General features: G+C 44.4%; 1 protein-coding gene across 3 annotated transcripts in view; it reads right to left on the bottom strand.

Moving 5' to 3' along the window:
- Positions 1-1,522: 1,522 nt before the first annotated feature.
- Positions 1,523-21,674, bottom strand: part of pdik1l (PDLIM1 interacting kinase 1 like) — a 27,188-nt gene continuing 7,036 nt past the window's right edge. The window contains exons 1-3 of one of the 3 annotated variants that reach the window (XM_079484372.1): positions 20,793-20,892; positions 14,812-15,108; positions 1,529-5,795 (exon numbers count right to left, since the gene is read on the bottom strand). In XM_079484372.1, coding sequence (XP_079340498.1) covers positions 5,055-5,795; positions 14,812-15,096 — 1,026 coding nt within the window. In that variant the 5' untranslated portion in view covers positions 15,097-15,108; positions 20,793-20,892 and the 3' untranslated portion in view covers positions 1,529-5,054. Of the gene's footprint in view, positions 5,796-14,811; positions 15,109-15,224; positions 15,353-20,792; positions 20,893-21,674 lie in introns of those variants that run through there. The other 2 variants (XM_079484371.1, XM_079484370.1) reach the window with 2 other exon arrangements.

The raw sequence follows: 21,674 nt of genomic DNA, 5'->3' as shown, positions 1-21,674 counted from the left end.
ATTGAAGTGTGTTAGATGTATTTTCCCCATAGATGAATAAGCCCACATGAATGAATGAATGAATGAATGAATGTAGCCTACGTGTGTTTTTACTTTACTGCCCACTGAGCGGACAGCTGGCTAAATGTGGACTAAACATTCTTTGTCTGACATGCTATGTTTTCTGTACCTTATTTGGTATAACAGGTGTCTTATTGTGCACTATATAAAGACGTGTCTTCCCTGAAATAAATGAGTTGAAAAGCTTGATGCCTCTGTGTGTCCAGATCTGCAGAAGATTTCTCTCACGGCATCCAACCTATTTCTGGTGATCCAAAACACGGAAAGAAACTTGGTGTTCGAAAGGAACCTGAAGTTTAACAAAGTGGAAAGCCAATGCTGTGGATTGGAATAAGAACCCATACTGTAAAAAAGTAGTTTTTCAGTAGGATTTAATGGTGTTATATTGTTTTCCATCCACCAGATTAAATCACAACAGAACCCATCACATATAGCCTAGGCCCGGTTTAAAACTAGTCCCAGATTCAAATTAATGTCCGAACTGTCTTAAATGAAAATAACTTGCCCTGACATATGAAAAAATCAGTGCCATTGTTTTGGCTTATTTATAAAAATCGTCTTAAATATCCCAATTTAGCCATTTAAGCTTAGTCCTGACACCTGTCTTAAATTTAGCCTTGTGTATGAAACCAGGCCTTAGTTTCCATTGTCACCATTAAATAGTCTACTGAATTGTTGCGATATGTAATCTTCTGTCCCCTCTGTTGGTCTATATATTTTTCCATCTACAAGGCCAAAATTGTAGCTAGATAGTCTGTGTCTTTCATTATAGCCCACTAGACAAATACAAAATGCACTAAGTTTCTAAACAAGAATACTACTACTAAACAAGAGCTTTAATACGTTTTAGAGAGAACACGCTTTGACTCTGACATGATGTTTTGCTTTGATCTGCAGTGAATGCATAAACAACCAGATTTTTTTCCCCACCAATCTAATCTGTAGTCATATTTCTGGGAATAACTATGTGCAGATCCTTGCAAGGCAAATTCATTCACAAATGTAATTTCTGTCATCATTTACTCACCTTCGTTGTTCTGAATTTGTATAAATGTCTTTGTTCTGATGAACACAGAGAAAGATTTTTGGAAGAATTCTTGTACCCAAACATCTGACCCCCATTGACTCCCATAGTAGGAAAAAATACAATGTTAGGCAAAAGTGCCCCAGAACTGTTTGCTGTCCCACATTCTTCAAAATGTCTTCTTTTGTGTCCAACAAAACAAAAAAAGTATAAACAAATTTTCCTACAATGGGAGTCAATGGGGGGTGACATGTTTGGTTACAAGAATTCTTCCAAATATCTTTCTCTTTTTCTCTGTAATGATCTTTCTCTGAACTATCCCTTTAAGGGAGGCTGACGGTCTTGTTTGGGTCTTAATGTTGTACAGCACATTTGGTTAACAGGTCAGCAGAGTGATATCTTTACACGATCAACACACAAACTACGAAGTACACATAAGAAATTTAATAAAAATGCTTTAATAGAAAACATGATTCAAGTGCAAGTTTTATTAGTAAAGTAAATCCCAACAATAAATTACACACTCACCGCTCATGAAGTTTACACAAAATGATTTGACAACAACACAAAAGGTCAAAGTAAAAGTCACAGTGTTGCAGTAGACGATGAGCAGTGCTTCTGTCAAACACCAAAACTGAAATACAGCTGTGCTCCCAAATTCAACACACATCATAGATCTTACACTCTGAAACAACACGGACATCCAGAAACAAACACAATGTCAGCACGCTATATAACAACCACTGACAAACAGTCCAGTCCACCACACAAAACTCACATGCACAAAAATCATCTGTGCGCTTCAGTTTTCATGTACACCTATCTACAGACAAGCAAAGAGAAATAGCCTCCAGTCAGATTCAGCTTATTACTGTTTAATATGCATTTCATTTTATTATGAAGAAACAAAGCCTTTACTTTAGATACATCATCTGTAAAAACAATTTTTCACCGGTGTGCTGATTTTCAGATTAACACTGTTTTCAAACTTTTCAACACCATTGCTGCTGAAGGCAAGGTTTCCATTGTAAATAATCGCAGTGCGTGTTCTTGTTTTCTGCTCAATTTTGCCTTCGCTTGTGCCAGATTTAGTTTTTGCTGACGTGCCGATCTTCAATTGGTCACACAGCTACATGTGATTCAAATTCGCTGGTCAACAGTTGAACAAACTTGAACACAGGAACATGCCAAAATACAAAACGTCTTCACATGAGCTTGCCATTCCGAACCCACAGTCTCACCTGATATTGCCATGAACTGTAATCTATTCATTTGTGTTCGTAGACATGAATTTCCCCTTTTATGTGTCAGTCGACTTTCACACAAATGTATTTTAACACGGGGTATCTCTCATATTCATAAATACACATCAAGCAATCTGATGGGAATTCATACCTATTTCACAAGGTGGCTCATTTGTGTAAATTCTATTTCCTACGATCTCATTCTTATGTTTTGTAATGATTTGACTTTGCCCCTGTGACATTATAGCACACTCCATCTGGCTTACGTCTATTTGACGTCTGCATTTACATCTGCAATACATAGTTTGCTCATCTGCAATACGCCTCAGAGAGATCTGTACGTCTGTGATGCATCTGCTAAACATAGAGCAGTTTTATATCCATTCTAAATCATAAATATCTTACAGACGTCTTCTAGATGTCTATCGAAACGTCTGATGTGACCATGACATCACTCATCTTCAGTGTTTTTATTGGATCATCTTGCACTCTATCCCGTGACAATCGTCTGCATGTTGTCTCAGAGGCATCTATACTTTGTGAGTAAACTTATCAACTGTGACAAACACTTCACAGCAGTGTTTTCTCAGACCTTCTGTTCACGAAACCAAGTGCTTGCAAGGGCAACGGTATTTAGAAAACAAGGCATAAATGATGTTAATCCAACATAAATGCAGATCAAACTGATCTGGCAGATTTCAGTGTTTAAGCGTCCATGTCTCAACCGCCTGTAAAATCAAAACCTCCACCTGAATGTTGTTTATAATGCGAGATATTCCCTCTCTACCTTACCTAACAGGCTTTGGATTGGTCTGTCATGAGTGTGGCTGAAGGGATTTACCAGTAACATTCACCGTTCCAGGATTACTTGCAGTAAAGTGCTGCTGTCACAGGGGCTTGTGTGTGCCGTGTGCATCTATGCCTTCATTTCCCCCTTCACATTCGCTGAAGGCTGAGAGGTGTTTCACATACATCAGGAGGACGCGTCCCTCTCTCCATGCTAATATATGAGGTTTTGTGTTTTTATTCAAGGCAGGCAGTTTCAAGCATTCAGATGAGGATCATCGTTCACGGTGACGTTATGCCAGACGTGTTGTCAAGTCAACAAAGTGTGTGTTTGAGCAGCTCTTCAGGACTGTCGGCTTGAGTGTAGGGGTCATTCTCTAAAACAGGCCATATATGAGGAATTCCTGAATTCGGATGTTTTATGAAGTTGCCTTTGTATTATATTAGATTCATTTATAAAGTATTTTACTGTAAATGTCTTTACACACTCAGTCCGAAATTTTCTTATGCGTCATTTGTTATTTTTCCCATGAAATACCAGAACACGATTGCGAGAAGACAGGGGGAATCCCCCAGAACGGGGACTGAGGAAGACCAGAGACGCCATCACGGGTCTCTTTCGTACACCACGGTCTCAATCAGTACATACCATCCTGTTTTCCAAGCTGTTCCAAAATCATCTGCCAAACTCTGACTTTATATTCTATGTGTTTGTACACCGCACTTTGTTTCTCATGCAGTGCTTTGTGCTGCGAGGCGAAGTGGATCAATTCAGGCCATCCTAGATTTTGACGTTCGCTTGTACGTTGGATCTTAATTGTCAGAACACCTCTCACAATGCTTGCTTCGGATACAACATTTTGAAATGTGATTGACACAACGTCGTGAGGTCTAAAAAAAATGTTATGTGCGGATTTTTGCGGACAAAAATGGAAACATCTTTAGACAAAACTTTTGCTAAAGTTTTTAAAATGGATTAGTTGACGTCAAAACCAAACTTCAATATCAAAAGCACTATCAAAATGCCAAAATATTAAATACGTGAAAAAACGGAACATTTACCAATTTAAGGAAAATGTCATTACCGTTGAAAATTTTAAAAAGACGGAATCAGACCGGTTTCATATAATGACCCATAAGCAGTTCATGTCATTAAATCTGCTGTCAGAAGCTTACATCCTGAACAGCGTTAAGATATTAAAGTGAACTCAGGGCATCACTGTTAGATTTTGATACTGCATAAGTCAAGAGCTATCTGGAGAACTAATGCTATGCATTTTTTACATGTGCACGCAGGTTAGCGCCAGATGTCCCCATTTCAAAGCAACTAGAATGGCAGTATCTTGTTTCCTTACGGCTCTGATAAACATGCCTTTAAAGTTTCTCGTTTTCATATTAAAAAAAGTTTTCCGCACCACTTTTGAGATATAAGCTATAAACTATTGCCTTGTCAAGTACTTTGTAGAAAAGATGAAAAAACATTGGTTTCGATTGGATACAAATACAACTCCCTGAAGCCCTTTTGTGAGCAGACTGCAGAAAAATAGATATTGATCGTGTTGTAGAAATGCTGTTAAAACTATGATGCAAATATGGAGTTGGCTGTGAACGAGGCCAGTATTTCCACTTTGCATTAGAAACTGAAGTAGCACCAGGACTGAAGTGAGAACAAAATGAGACAGAAACTAGAGATTGTTGTGCGTGCTGGAATGTTCAGGGATTCTCTGGACTTGTACGTCTGATCTGGATCAATGTGGCTTTCTAACACGTGTGCCGTTCAGATGACAGTCACTATGTGCTTCTGAACAGGTGAAATTAAACTTTTCTAATGAACCTTTAAAACAATAATTTAGGATTAAGGACGAGCCACGAAAACCCCATATCAGACCACAAACAAGATTGCAGGAGATACATTAACGTTCACCCCGTCTCTTTCTGTCTCACGTGTCCCAATCTAGTTCCCTGCACGCGATCCGAACAAGCCTCAGCTCCAGCTCGACGGCGTCGGGTCGTTCCTGCGGATTGGCCGACAGCATCTCTCGAATCAACTGCTTCATGCCGGCGTTCATGCTCTTCTTTCGTGCCGGGATGTGCAGCTCCATCTTGGGGTTTTCCAGCAGAGCCTCGCCCAACGGCACAATATCCTCACCCTGCTGCACGTAGCTTCCCAACAGCTCCTTCTGCGTCTCCACGTCAACAAAAGTTATCCGTTCAACCATGGCCCATATGATCACGCCCAGTGCAAAAATGTCCGCCTTGGCCGTGTAGTGGCCCTCCCACACCTCCGGGGCCATGTAGAAGTCCGTCCCGCAAGCAGTGGATAAGAAACACTTGTTGACGCTGGCCGGCTCCTCTGGGTTCAGGCCCGAAGCCGAGCAGACCTTGCTAAGGCCAAAGTCGACCACCTTCAGCGTGGGTTCGGGGGAGCCGGCCGGGTTGCGGCCTTGCGAGATGAGAATGTTGTCGGGTTTGAGGTCTCGGTGGATGATCTGGTTGCGGTGCAGGAAGGCCAGAGCGCTGCCCAGCTGCAGCATGAAGCTGGTGTTGGTCTTTCGGCTGGGTTTGCGCGACAGGAGGTATGCGTTCATGTCCCCGCCGTCGCAGAAGTCCATGACAAACCAAAGGTAGTAGGCGCATCGGGGGTCAAAAGTAATCTCGCCTTTCAGCGAGGTCTCCACCATCTGAGCGGATATAAAGAAACACAAGGTTAGAACCGATAGCGCAGCACTTCGTGATTAAGGGTGGGTGACATAAGCAACATTCACAACGAGATTACGAGACGGAAGTCGTTTTCTTTTTTTTTTACTTTCAAATTGTCACTTTTTTAATTTTCTCAATTTACAAGATAACTCATAATTGGAAATGCACCAATACTGAATTTCTCCACCATTCATCAAACTGGTGATATTTCCTAACATTTTCTATATTCAGAGCACAAATTAATTGCCTGTCCTCTATTGATTGACAGGATTTATCAGGCCTGATCATTTCTTTTATCTACCAATATATCGGTGCATCTCTATTCGTAAAATATTTAATCTATTAACATAGAGGTATTAACATAGTAAAAGCCATCTTATAGCACAAAGTGACCTGTCACACAAAAGCTATTTACCAAATGCTTGAAGCCTCTAATATGTTCTACACATCGAGTTACAAACTGTGGGTCTGTTTTGTTTTCCTCTCCGAGTTGATAGTTACACCGCCTGTTAGCAAAGCCGACCAATCAGAGCACAAATCCTATCTGATTTAAAGGTCCAATGTGTAGATTTTTTCACCCGAATCATGTGTCAGCCACCGTAGTGCTCATACAGAGAGCAGTGGTTTTATATCTGCTTTGACAGATGTGAGACAGCACCGAACACTGTATGCGTGTGTTAAACGGAATGGTGAGAAAACATTCTGTTTGGTAAGTTTTTCGTCTTTAAACCAAACTTTTAGGTCTTTAGCCGGCATAGTTTAAATCCTGTCTGGCTAGCGCACATTTCATAATGTTTACGCATGAGGTCTGTATGCAGAGAGAACGCGGTCTCTTGTGGCTGCTCATCAAATGTAGCAAAAACAAAAGCCAAAACAAAAGTTCATAGAGAAAAGCTGAAGTCTAACTAAAGCAGCGCGTGCAACACCACAACGTTACTCTCCAACTGCAACACTCCCACTTCTTGCCAGGGACAAAAAATGTTCAATTGCTAACATCTAAATTCAATCAAAATGGCACTATGCAACTACTACATTACGTGCATAACAACCTATGTGTCATGAAACTGCTCCGAGACTTAGGGTGAGATCCAAATGCAGCTTTATTTGTGGGTAATCCAGAGGCGTAATCCAAATAACAGGCAGGGGTCATACACAGGTAGGCAGTTCAAACAAGGAAACCAACAACACAAAGAAACAAACAAAACAGGCAGGGACCAGAGGCAAAAGGCCATCTTGTCCCCAGACACAGGCGTGGATTCGGCCGTCTTGTCCCAAGACACAGGCGTGGATTCGGCCGTCTTGTCCCAAGACACAGGCGTGGATTCGGCCGTCTTGTCCCAAGACACAGGCGTGGATTCGGCCGTCTTGTCCCAAGACACAGGCGTGGAGGAGGCCGTCTTGTCCCAAGACACAGGCGTGGATTCGGCCGTCTTGTCCCAAGACACAGGCGTGGAGGAGGCCGTCTTGTCCCAAGACACAGGCGTGGAGGAGGCCGTCTTGTCCGAAGACACAGGCGTGGAGGAGGCCGTCTTGTCCGAAGACACAGGCGTGGAGGAGGCCTTCTTGTCCGAAGACACAGGCGTGGAGGAGGCCGTCTTGTCCGAAGACACAGGCGTGGAGGAGGCCGTCTTGGGATGAGGCTCAGATATGGCAGACGTGACGTGAACAGTCTCTGGCTCCGGCTGGGCAGACGGGGCTTGACTTGACTCTGGAAGATCGACTCGGGCTTGACTTGACTCTGGAAGATCGACTCGGGCTTGACTTGACTCTGGAAGATCGACTCGGGCTTGACTTGACTCTGGAAGGTCGACTCGGGCTTGACTTGACTCTGGAAGATCGACTCGGGCTTGACTTGACTCTGGAAGATCGACTCGGGCTTGACTTGACTCTGGAAGATCGACTCGGGCTTGACTTGACTCTGGAAGATCGACTCGGGCTTGACTTGACTCTGGAAGATCGACTCGGGCTTGACTTGACTCTGTCAGATCGACTCGGACTGGAGTTGACTCTGGCAGATCGACTCGGACTGGAGTTGACTCTGGCAGATCGACTCGGACTGGAGTTGACTGACTCTGGCAGATCGACTCGGACTGGAGTTGACTGACTCTGGCAGATCGACTCGGACTGGAGTTGACTGACTCTGGCAGATCGACTCGGACTGGAGTTGACTGACTCTGGCAGATCGACTCGGACTGGAGTTGACTGACTCTGGCAGATCGACTCGGACTGGAGTTGACTGACTCTGGCAGATCGACTCGGACTGGAGTTGACTCTGGCAGATCGACTCGGACTGGAGTTGACTCTGGCAGATCGACTCGGACTGGAGTTGACTCTGGCAGATCGACTCGGACTTGAGTTGACTCTGGCAGATCGACTCGGACTGGAGTTGACTCTGTCAGATCGACTCGGACTGGAGTTGACTCTGTCAGATCGACTCGGACTGGAGTTGACTCTGGCAGATCGACTCGGACTGGAGTTGACTCTGGCAGATCGACTCGGACTGGAGTTGACTCTGGCAGATCGACTCGGACTGGAGTTGACTCTGGCAGATCGACTCGGACTGGAGTTGACTCTGGCAGATCGACTCGGACTGGAGTTGACTCTGGCAGATCGACTCGGACTGGAGTTGACTCTGGCAGATCGACTCGGACTGGAGTTGACTCTGGCAGATCGACTCGGACTGGAGTTGACTCTGGCAGATCGACTCGGACTGGAGTTGACTCTGGCAGATCGACTCGGACTGGAGTTGACTCTGGCAGATCGACTCGGACTGGAGTTGGCTCTGGCAGATCGACTCGGACTGGAGTTGGCTCTGGCAGATCGACTCGGACTGGAGTTGGCTCTGGCAGATCGACTCGGACTGGAGTTGGCTCTGGCAGATCGACTCGGACTGGAGTTGGCTCTGGCAGATCGACTCGGACTGGAGTTGACTCTGGCAGATCGACTCGGACTGGAGTTGACTCTGGCAGATCGACTCGGACTGGAGTTGACTCTGGCAGATCGACTCGGACTGGAGTTGACTCTGGCAGATCGACTCTTGCTGCCCTTTCATGCAGTGGCTCTGGGCTGGCGGCCATCTTGTGCATTGGCTCTGGGCTGGCGGCCATCTCGTGCAGTGGCTCTGAGCTGGCGGCCATCTCGTGCAGTGGCTCTGGGCTGGCGGCCATCTCGTGCAGTGGCGCAGGGCTGGGGAGTGCTGTGGGATTGTGGAACCCCTCATCCACAAAGCCCACAGTAAAGGACGAGCCGCTTAGCAGAAGGGCGAGGTCAATATACTGAGCTAAAGTCCATTGAGGAGTGTTGTCAGGCATGAGGTACTCTAACATGTCCTCAAGCCCATAGCGGAACATGTCCTTCATTACCTCGTCCGTCTCGTCCACCCCATGGCAGAGCTCACAAAACTCCGTAACATATTCCTCTATCGGGCGGTTACCTTGGCTGAGGCGGAAGAGACGGATGACAGGGTCCATGGTGTGTGTTGCTGCTGGATCTTGGGTGGCGAAGTCTTCTGTCATGAAACTGCTCCGAGACTTAGGGTGAGATCCAAATGCAGCTTTATTGGTGGGTAATCCAGAGGCGTAATCCAAATAACAGGCAGGGGTCATACACAGGTAGGCAGTTCAAACAAGGAAACCAACAACACAAAGAAACAAACAAAACAGGCAGGGACCAGAGGCAAAAGAGTGAACAGGGAACCAGGCAATAAATCCAAAAAACCAAAAGACAAGGAACCAGGGAAACGCTCAGAAATGCAGTGTAGACAAAACAAGACTATGCAGTGAGTGAATAAGTGCACATGGTATATATAGAGTGAATGTGAATGATATGCAGGTGTGTGTGAAATCAGTGCTGATGAGTCCGGGTAGTGAGTTATGGGAAATGTAGTCTGTGAGTGAATGATAAGTTTGATGTGGAGTGCCCTCTGGTGGTTTTCAAGGGCACTCCAGCTGGTGACCGTTACACTATGTAATAGTCATTTAAAGGGTACATATATTTTGCGGCTCCAGACAAATTTTATTTGGTGGGAGATGGCCCAAAAATGGCTTTTTTGGATTCAAAGATTGCCGACCGCTGGTTTAGTCCAATAAAACTATCTGCAGTTACTAAAAGCAGTTGAAGCTATTTTCAGATGTTTCACCACAAGGGTGCTCAAACAAACAGCGGCATAGTGTTCATCTGTTTTTTACAAATCAACCCATGAACTACTTACACATCAGATAGCAATGAACATATTAACATGATTAATAACACATAAAGAAGTGTGTAACCTCACAGCAGTTCTTAAGGAGTGCTTACTGTCAACACACATAGGAACTCTGCTTTTGTCAAGTTCGTCACGACAGTTGAGGCATCGTATCTGTTCAACATCTTAAAGTGCTCTTGTCAACTGTAGATTGAACTTTGCACACTGTCCACTGACGGTGACTGTAGCTGTACATAGTGCATTCATCTTAAATGAGGTTAACATTTATTACTTTGTGAAAGTCTGCACTCTACAACTCAATGTTAAGCATTGACTTCAGTATGTTACACTCCTTAGGGACCTTGTTTATAATCAACTTTACCTATGAATATATATATATATATATATATATATATATATATGTTCAAGCAAATACATGTTCATGTACATGTAAAATACATGTACTTACTAACTATAACTTGCATATGCATGTAAACTTCATGCACACCTACACCTAGACAGTTGCGTATACATACACAGTAACAGTATCTCACAGAAATGAGTACATCCCTCGCATTTTAGTAAATATTTTATTCCACGGGGTCAACTGTCTGAGAAAAACTACATCTGAATATCTGGGGCAACAGTTTTGTAATTCGCCCCCTCAGTTAAAAAACAGTTCACTCACAGATGTTAAAACTGTCCCATCAATACCAAATCGTGCTCACGGATTAATAAACTTTACCACCCCAAATCTGTGCCCTCGCTTTTGTAAACTCCTCACAGTGCTGTGGGTCACTGAGCGACAGACTGCGCAGGTGATGTTATGGACCCCCAAGAAGACCCGATTGTGGAGCTCTAAATGATGTTACAGTACATGTAAGTTTTCCACCATCGAGTAGGAAAAAGTAACGTTTTTATGGCAATCTGAATAGCAAATCCAAGATAGGTTTAAACAGTTTGTTTCAAATGGAATTGTTAAGGACTGTAAGGGTTAATACCCGACTGACTAAAGTTGTCACTGCAACAAGAGATTTTTTATTTAATATTTAACTTTAATCATTTAAGTTCTCATTATTTACTGATGTTAATTTAAATGTTTTATATGCTGTAGTGGCCGTTTCACTGATGGATTTGCACATTATATGGACGGTTGTTTCATCCACATTTATTTCAGATATCATATTTCAAGTATTTAACCATTTCAAGTATTTAAATAGGGTCCATATTTCTCTCCAACTTGTCATGTGGTTGCTACACGCAAATATAATAATATAAATATTATTTATAATGATTATACATTTCACTTCACAACCGCTGTTTTGACGGCCGCATACGCCTTCACATGCGACATCCGGAGGACGCAGACTTTGAAATGAGACACAGTTGAGGGTCTGTGACACGTTAAAAATACAAAGGTTTTTTTCACAGATTTATTTAAACATACAAACAGCAGCATAACGACAATGTCAACAACAGCACCTGCATTCACATATGATCAAGTTTTCACAAACCTGCAGCGTTTTGGACAATGGAGAAAAACAAAAATTATATAAATCCAAAGCATAAAATAAACAGTCAAGAAAATTACTTAAATAATAAACAAATGATGAAAAAAACTAAACACAGAAGAACTGGCAAAGTTTATTTCTATCAGAAAGTTTTTTCCTCAAATACAAATAGTAGGCCTTCCTCAATCAAAAAAGCATTGAGTGACGCGCACTGTCCTGATAGATGTGGCCTCAACAATCAGATGAATTACACTTTTATAGTTTCTCCAGGTGGTTTGCATGATCAGATTTTAATCGGTCTCGAAAACATTTCGTAGGGCATTTACACCCAGACGCACGTATCTGCACGCTCCGTGAGTACATGAATAGCATATTTTTCATTCACCATACAGAAAACAAAAAAACATGTAGAGAAGTAACTTAGCACCAGAAGCCTACAGAATTTTGTAAGTGTGTTTAAATCGTGTCTTGTTGAGTTTTAGTGCTGTGTTTAAACTAAGAAATCGCTTTGTTTACTACCGCTGTGTCACGTGGTGAAATCGTGTTTAGTACCGTTTGTTCTCGGGCGAGTTTCATTGGTTGGTTTGTGTGCGTTTCATCTGGGGGCGCGGCCTGTTGAATTTAATAACGTAGAAGGGTATTTAAGTGCGACTACCCACCAATGTGCAGCCCTCATCGTGTGAAGACCGAAGAGATTAAAGACATCGACTCTACCTGTGCGTGACTCCACCGAGCCCGAACACACTGACAGGTCACTTGAGTATTGCACTTTATTTGTACCTATTTTGTTTTGTATTAACCCTTGCACTTTTTCTATTACTTGTTTGCACGTATATTTGATCCTTTACTGTTATTCTTAATTCCTCCTCTAGGCCTAGTGGTTAGAGTGTTGGGCTTGTGATCAGAAGGTTGCCGGTTCAAAACTTAGTGCCAGCAGGTCATGACTGAAGTGCCCTTGAGCAAGACACCTTACCCCTGATGGCTCTGTAAGTAATGTGCAACTGTAAAAAAGAAACTACTTGTAAGTCGCTTTGGATAAAAGCATCTACCAAATGAACAAATGTAAATGTATCAACTGCTTTCTACTTTCCCAATAGGCTTGTGGAACTGCCAATCTGCTGTGAACAAAGCTGATTTCATTACAGCTTTTGTACACATTCTGGTCTTTCCATTGTAGCATTTACAGAAACATGGATCAAAACAGAGGACTCTGCCACTCCAGCTGCACTCTCCCATAACCACACTATCTCCCACAGCCCTCGCATCACAGGAAGGGGTGGAGGCACCGGTCTACTTATCCCCAAAGACTGGAAATTCAAACATCTTACATCCTTGTGTGACAACAGCTCCTTCGAGTTTCATGCTGTTACTTTCAACCACCCTGTTAAAAGTCATTTTGTAGTTATATATCGTCCCCCAGGTCAGCTTGGACATTTCTTGGAGGAGGCGGATGTGCTTCTTTCATACTTCCCTGAGGATGGTACTCCTCTGGTGGTACTAGGAGACTTCAACATCCACATTGGAAAGCCACAGGCTGCTGACCTCATCAACCTGACCGCATCATTTGTCCTCGAGCTGGTTTCCACATCAGCAATCCATAAGTCTGGAAACCAACAAGATCTGATCTACGCAAGGTACTGCTTCACTCATCTCTCACAGGTCACCCAACTGCACACTTCTGATCACTTCTTCGTCACCCTCGACCTCACCGCTCCAGATAATGCAGATGTCTTACCGCTGGTCACTTTCCGGCGCAACCTGCGGTCCCTCCCTACCTCCTGCTTTTCTTCTGCTGTCTTGTCTGCACCCCCCCTCTGAGGAGCACTCTCTTTTGAATACCAGCAGTGCCACAGACACTCTGTGTTTCACGCTTACATCCTGCTTGGACAACCTATGTCCTCTTACATCTGGACGAGCCCGTTCATCCCTGTCTGCCCCCTGGTTATCGGATGTACTGCATGAGCATCGCGCCAGCCTCCGGTCAGCTGAGAGAAAATGGCACAAGTCAAAAGACCATACTGACCTCTCTTTCTACCAGTCTCTCCTCTCTACTTTCTTCATTGACGTCACCTCTGTGAGTTGTGTTCAACCAGCTCTCCTCCTTTCTCATGCGGAACAACCTCCTCGACAGTAATTAGTCTGGTTTCAAGAGTGGTCATTACACCGAGACTGCACTACTCTCAGTCATCGAAGCCCTGAGACTTGCCAAAGCATCATCCAAGTAATCCGTAATTATCCTACTGGATCTGTCTGCTGCTTTTGTCAATCATCACATCCTCCTGTCTTCTCTCAGTGCTATGGGTGTCTCTGGAATGGCATTGCAATGGTTAAAGTCTTACCTCTCGGGTAGGTCATTCAGAGTATCCTGGAGAGATGAGGTCTCCGCGTCCCAACAGCTCAACATGGGGGTGCCACAGGGCTCACTGCTTGGACCGCTACTCTTCTCCATTTACATGACATCCCTCGGCTCGGTCATTCAGAAGCATGGCTTCTATCACTGCTATGCGGATGAAACACAACTCTACCTGTCATTTCAACCGGACGATCCGACGATCTCTGCTCGCATCACGGCATGCCTGAGTGACATCTCACTTTGGATGAAGGATCATCACCTGCAGCTGAACCTTGCAAAAACAAAACTCGGCTCTTCATCAGGTTACATTGGCTACCTGTTGCCGCCCACATAAAATTCAAAGCTATGCTCCTGGCCTGCAAGACCACCACCGGGTCGGCACCATCATATCTTCACTCGCTAATGCAGAGCTTTATTCATGCCAGATCCCTGCGGTCTGCAAAGGAACAAGATTAGTTGTACCATCCCAAAAAGGAAGTCACTCTCGCGTACCTTCTCTGGAACTGTTCCATATTGGTGGAATGATCTGCCTGCTGTTACAAGATCAGCAGACTCTGTTGCCATCTTTAAAAAACGCCTGAAAACGCATTTTTTCCGTCAACATGTACCTGATTGATTTTAACCTCTAATTCTTTTCAGCGACATTAAAAAAAAAGTGAAAATTGTTTTACTAACCTCACTATTCTTAGCTTTGTATACTGTGCTAGGCTTTAATGGACTAGTTTTGATGCACTTATGCATTTTGTTGCCTAATTGCTTCCAATGTTTCCTCATCTGTAAGTCGCTTCGGATAAAAGCGTCTGCTAAATGACTAAATGTAAATGTGTGATTTAATAGTAAAACGTAAAACGCATTATTAAATTATTATTTTTAAAATATTATTAATATTATTTTACTTAAAAAATAAACATACCTTTTAAATCATTTAACTGATAAATTGGTCAAATTACCTCCAGATAGAGTGAAGAGCTGGAGCCGTGGCTCATCCTCTGAGCGAGAGCATCTCTCTGAAGGACACATTCCTCCAAGTGGATGACGTTGGGATGCTGGCTCTGGATGCTGCTCAGAGCCCAGAACTCCCTCAGGGCCAGCTCGACGTTCTCCGGCGAGTGACAGCGGATCTTCTTCACAGCCACACGAGCGCCGGTCTGCCGTACGGCTGCCTCGTACACCACACCGTAACTGCCCCGGCCCACCTCTTGAATCAGCTCGTACTTGGCCTGACTGCTCACCATCCTCTTCCTCACCTGTACCAAGAACAACAGAGCAATAATGCACATTAGCACCAAAAAGGCTCAATGAAACTTGATGCGACTTTCTGGCTTTTAATTCCAAAATGCTGATGTTTTAGTGTTAAATGGACCTATCAATGTCTAGTTCATCTGATGTACAGTAGATGTTATGTCACATGTAGAGCACAGTCCATCACAGCAGACACATCTGTTGAATCATGTTACATCACCTAACAAACAGTGTCAGAGTTATATCAAAGATATTAATATTAACAAGATGCGTAACTACCATTAAAATAAATGGGGAGGTACGCAACGCTCGATATGGCCGCCCAAGCTAAGCTTTGTGCATGCGTAGTATCAACATGGTAAATATATACTGTGTCCCAACCCGCATACTATCCCTCTTAAATGGTTTCGAAAGTAGAATTAGTATGTCCCAAATCATAATATGCTGAAAAGAGTATTCCAAAGATTCCCGGATGGTCTACTACTTCCGGTAGAAATTGGAAGTGCAAAACAATGCACACTCTAACGGCTGATTTTACCCACAACTCACCGCGAGTAGGCGGTGTTCAGTGACGCTCCACTGCATTTATAAATTATGTAACTGAATCGCCACTAAACTAACAAATGTAAGTATACAGTAAACATTACAATCGAAATAACGAATGAATAAATACCTCAATGGAAAGAACAGCTGTATTTTGATGTGTGTGACAAATAATGGCCACAATGTTGTCTAGGCAACAACGCCCACTTCCGCTACCTGTCGGTATGTCCCAGTGCGTGCATCTTGTTTTGCAACACACTAAAATGTACATACTTTTCCATTACAAAAACAGTACATACTTTTAGTGCATATTGAAAGAATGCGAATTGTGCACAGCAAATGTTATTTGACGCAATTTTTAAATACGTCAGTCACATCTGACTTGGACTCTATAAAACTTTTGTGCCATATGACATCATTGACAAGTGACGCAAAGACACGGGTCATGTCCGTTTACTTTCTTGAATGTAAAGTTAGCATGAAACAGAATTGTTTCGTGACGTATACCCAAGTGAAACGACTTCTGAACGGCTGAAAACGACGGCTGATCATTTAAAGGTGAAAGATTTAAACGCCAGTCAATGCCCTGCACTCACGCCATTCATCGTGACCAGAAATGAAGAGAGGTCGTTTCGAACGTGGGAACGTTTTTTTTAATAAAAATAATAGCGAATAATCCCTTCCTTGAACCGCCACCTTAACGTGGTGGAGGGGTTTGAGTACCCGAGTGACCCTAGGAGCTATGTTGTCGGGGGCTATATGCCCCTGGTAGGGTCTCCCAAGGCAAACAGGTCCTAGGCGACGGGTCAGACAAAGAGTGGTTCAAAAAACCCTTAAGACGTTTAAAATAACAAGGACCGTGACGTCGCCCGGTATGGCGCAACCGGGGCACCACCCTGGAGCCAGGCCCGGGGTCGGTGCTCGCATGCAAGCGCCTGGTGGCCGGGCCTTTCCCCACGGGGTCTGGCCGGGCTCAGCCCGAAGGAGCGACGTGGGGCCACCTTCCCGTGGGCTCACCACGTGCGGGAGGGACCATAGGGGGTCGGTGCGTAGTGGATCGGGCGGCAGTCGGAGGAGAGTGCCTCGACAGCCCGATCCCTGGACACGGAAGCTAGCTCTAGGGACGTGGAACATCACCTCGCTGGCGGGGAAGGAGCCTGAGATGGTGCGTGAGGTTGAGAGGTTCCGACTAGAGATAGTCGGGATCACCTCTACGCATTGCTTGGGCTCTGGAACCACACTCCTCGAGAGAGGATGGACACTTCATCACTCTGGAGTTGCCCATGGGGAGAGGCAGTGGGCTGGTGTGGGTCTGCTTATAGCCCCCCAGCTCTCCCGCCATGTGTTGGAGTTTACCCCGGTGAACGAGAGGGTCGTTTCCCTGCGCCTACGGGTCGGGGTTAGGTCTCTCACTGTTGTTTGTGCCTACGGGCCGAACGGCAGTGCAGAGTACCCAACCTTCTTGGAGTCTCTGGGAGGGGTGCTGGAAAGTACTCCGACTGGGGACTCCGTCGTCCTACTGGGGGACTTCAACGCCCATGTCGGCAACGACAGTGACACCTGGAGGGGCGTGATTGGGAGGAACGGCCCCCCTGATCTGAACCCGAGCGGTGTTCAGTTATTGGACTTCTGTGCTAGTCACAGTTTGTCCATAACGAACACCATGTTCAAGCATAAGTGTGTCCATCAGTGCACGTGGCACCAGGACACCCTAGGCCGCAGGTCGATGATCGACTTTGTGGTCGTTTCATCTGACCTGCGACCATATGTTTTGGACACTCGGGTTAAGAGAGGGGCGGAGCTGTCAACTGATCACCACCTGGTGGTGAGTTGGATCCGATGGCAGGAGAGGAAGCTGGACAGACTCGGCAAACCCAAACGTACTGTAAGGGTGTGCTGGGAACGCCTGGCCGAGTCTCCTGTCAGAGAGATCTTTAACTCCCACCTCCGGCAGAGCTTCAACCAGATCCCGAGGGAGGCTGGAGACATTGAGTCTGAGTGGACCATGTTCTCCGCCTCCATTGTCGAAGCGGCCACTCGGAGCTGTGGCCGTAAGGTCTCCGGTGCCTGTCGAGCCGGGAATCCCCGAACCCGGTGGTGGACACCGGAAGTAAGGGAAACCGTCAAGCTGAAGAAGGAGTCTTATCGGGCCTGGTTGGCTTGTGGGACTCCTGAGGCAGCTGACAGGTACCGGCAGGCCAAGGGGACTGCTGCCCGGGTGGTTGTGGAGGCAAAAACTCGGGCCTGGGAGGAGTTTGGTGAGGCCATGGAGAAGGACTATCGACTGGCCTCGAAGAGATTCTGGCAAACCGTCCGGCGCCTCAGGAGAGGGAAACAGTGCCCTTCCAATGCTGTTTACAGTGGATGTGGGAGGCTGTTGACCTCAACTGGGGAAGTCGTCGGACGGTGGAAGGAGTACTTCGAGGATCTCCTCAATCCCACCGTCACGTCCTCCATTGAGGAAGCAGAGGCTGAGGGCTCAGAGGTGGACTCGTCCATCACCCAAGCCGAAGTCACTGAGGTAGTCAAGAAACTCCATAGGGCCAGGCACCGGGGGTGGATGAGATTCGCCCTGAGTACCTCAAGTCTCTGGATGTTGTGGGGCTGTCTTGGCTGACACGCCTCTGCAGCATCGCGTGGCGGTCGGGGACTTTTTAAGAAGGGGTACCGGAGGGTGTGTTCCAACTACAGGGGGATCACACTTCTCAGCCTTCCCGGGAAAGTCTATGCCAGGGTACTGGAGTGGAGAATACGGCCGATAGTAGAACCTCGGATTCAGGAGGAACAGTGTGGTTTTCGTCCAGGCCGTGGAACGCTGGACCAGCTCTACACCCTCTACAGGGTGCTGGAGGGTTGAGGGAGTTTGCTCAACCAATTCACATGTGTTTTGTGGATTTGGAGAAGGCATTCGACTGTGTCCCTCGTGGCATCCTGTGGAGGGTGCTTCGGGAGTATGGGGTGCATCGTTTGCCGCCGAATACGCCACTCCCATTTCTAGCGAGATGCGGCGGCCCGACTGCTTAATTTGATCCGGCGGTTGCCTCCGTATAATGGACTGCGGCAGGCTGGCGGCAAGCCTCTTTACAATTTTGTCAAAATCGGCCGTGCAGGAGTTGTGTAATTACAGCATTTTAACTACTTTCCCATTTGAAACGGTTATAAAATCATAATAGCCTAGATGTGAGTGAATTATACCAAATAGGCTATTGTTTTACTCCAAAGCGGGTAGGGTTTATAACAGATTCTTTTAGAAAATTACATGTTAATTATTATATGTAAAATATATCGAATTATTTTATGCACTTAGGTGAACATTTTTACATTTCTTTGATGTATGCACTTGACTGGAAATGTCGTTTATGTGTTTCATTTTTTTCCAACCTCGATTTAGAATTTATTTGACCTTTTACAGGTGTAAGGGATCAATTTGCAATTGCAACCTGTACAAATTAGTGTTTAAGAAAGTGTAAAAGCACAAACAATGAAGTACCTCCACCTGTCGACAGGGGCAGCAGGGGGAAGACAAATTGTAAACCGGAAGTTACCGGTTACATTTCTCTGTCTGTGTTGTTTTTTTGTTGTTTTTATTAACAATGTAGAACATTGACAAAAAAAGGCATTCATAATTAAAAATTCACAAACAACCTTAGCTTACATACAAATATTACAACACAATATTCATATCATTCCCATCAGTAAGTACAATGAAGACAGTGTAAAAAAATAACGGAACAAACTTCCGTTGCCAACATGCGCGCGCGCAATCATCAGCTCCTGGAAGATCACTCGTCACACGTTTTTTGTTTCAAGAGGATCAAGATAAAAGTCATCGACTACGATCGTTTAAGTACTTGTTTCATTTTGTTGTAACGCAATATGTTCATTTTTTACATTGTTTTTGTTTATCTTTTTAAAATCTCTAGTCATCTTTGTTCAGTCGAGCTAAATTAGCCTTGTTTACAAAGTTGCCACTATTACTATTAACTTCTGAAATAGCTACTTAGTTTCTTCCAGGCGTTGAGTTTATTTCTGTTTATACGAGTATGTTTTCAGTTAGTTTCCTTTTATTACATCCTGAGTTCAAGCATGTCCTACATGTAGCCAAAGCTTTACATCCAGAAAGAAGTTTGGTGTTTTCTTACAAAAGTAACGATGTATATAGGTTGTTTAAATTATTTAGTTTTTCTAAACAAGTATGCTTCTAATCCACTAAAGTTGCTAGCAAGTGTTCGCTAACACATGCTGTTTTGCCTTTGTTACAGTACACACTGAGGTTAAGCAATATTGTTAGTAAGACTACGTTTGCTGTATGCTGCTAATCCTGCAGCTAAAGTGGCATTAACAATGTGGTTTTGTTCACGTTTTCTTTCAGATAACTTGACCAGAGCATAACTTGTTATCTTCACCCAAGAGACCTACTGTTGGACAATAGTTTTGGTTTTAAAGGTAAATGCATGTTTAGTCGATGTCTAGTTACTGGGCCAAAAGGAGAAGAATATTGAAAGGAGTTGAGAGGGACAAACAGGAAATTGCATCTGCAAACGATGCTTAACTTGCTGTAATTCTCGACTTTGACCAAGTAAATCCTCCTGTTAATGAGCATCAACATGCAATGGCTACAACAAGCCACAGACAAATGGTTACCCCTGAAGCACAGGAAATAACTGTTGATGAGGCATTCGAACCTGGTGAAACACTTTGAGGCAGGATAAAGAGCTCCAGGAGGTAAGTGTGCTAATTTCTCCGTAGGGTAATCTAAAAAGTAAAATTAAGAGTGTACACTGCATATACAGTCTCAATCCGCAACCTGTCACATATTTATGTATGACTTCAGAGAAATGTAATTTGTAACAATCAAATGTGGGAGGGACCTTAAGACAACCGTGTGGCGAATGCTTCAGAGTATCTTCTCTAATCACCTTTCCATTACAACAACCTGGACCGCTGTAGGGAATAAAGTATGTTTTACAGACCTGTTCCTGAAGACCATTGTTCAAAGTAAGTTGGATATTTTTTTATATTTAAATAGATGTGTATTGCCTTATGCTATTCAAATGGAATGACAAATTTGTATTTTCTACAGGAGCCATCCGGAAGAACCCGGCATGCCACTGATGAGGCTGTCCAGGTTAATGTTACGCGTTACCTGAAAGGAGCATCTGACCGTGAAGGTGGTAAAAGGTTGTATTCCAAATATGAATATAAAACGAATGCTAAAGCACAAGGAATAAGGGTTGAAATTTAAAATGAATTAAGTCTGACACGTGGGACCAGAAGACATTTATTGTGGACTGTCACGTTTTGTACATGATGTTAAACGCAACTCTGCAGGTAAACAAACGCAACAGCACGTGCGTGAGACCGGAAGCAGCGATCAAAGGTCAGTGTCCCGCGCACACATTCGGATAAAAATGAGACCGAAAAGAAACACAGCTGCGGCGTCAGTCACGTGCTTTTGTTGTGTACAGGCCTGTCGGCTCGGACCCGTTTCCGTATTTACAGCCGCGCGTAACGTTACACATAAACCTCACGCATGAACGCAGGCGGATCTTTAACACACGTGACGTTCATATGGAAAGCCGTTTGGGTCATATTTCGCCATCAACCAGACGCCTGGTGTTCATATGACGCCTGCTTTTACGGCGTTTAAGACGTACAGACGCCGTAAATTACGGCGTTTAAGACGTACAGACGCCGTAAATTACGGCGTTTAAGACGTACAGACGCCGTAAATTACGGCGTTTTAAATGCAATGCGAAACGCCGTTCATTTCGCCGTTAGAACTTCCATATTACGCCGTAAATTACGGCGCTTCCGTGTAACAAAGACGCCGTAAAAAGCGGCGTTTTTTATAATATTAAAATCAGCCCCGCCTTTTCTACACAGTCCAGCCCCTCCAATGAACACAAAGACATGTGTAGTAGAATGTCGATCTGAATAAGTGTTCCTGTTTTTAACTTTATTGCGAATAATGCTTAGACTTTCATCATGTGATATTTTTCCATTGAGCGCGTTTATCCTCCTTTTC

Source organism: Barbatula barbatula (genome assembly GCF_947034865.1).
Source record: "Barbatula barbatula genome assembly, chromosome: 21".
Taxonomy (NCBI): domain Eukaryota; kingdom Metazoa; phylum Chordata; class Actinopteri; order Cypriniformes; family Nemacheilidae; genus Barbatula; species Barbatula barbatula.
This window is presented reverse-complemented; position numbering and strand designations above follow the sequence as displayed.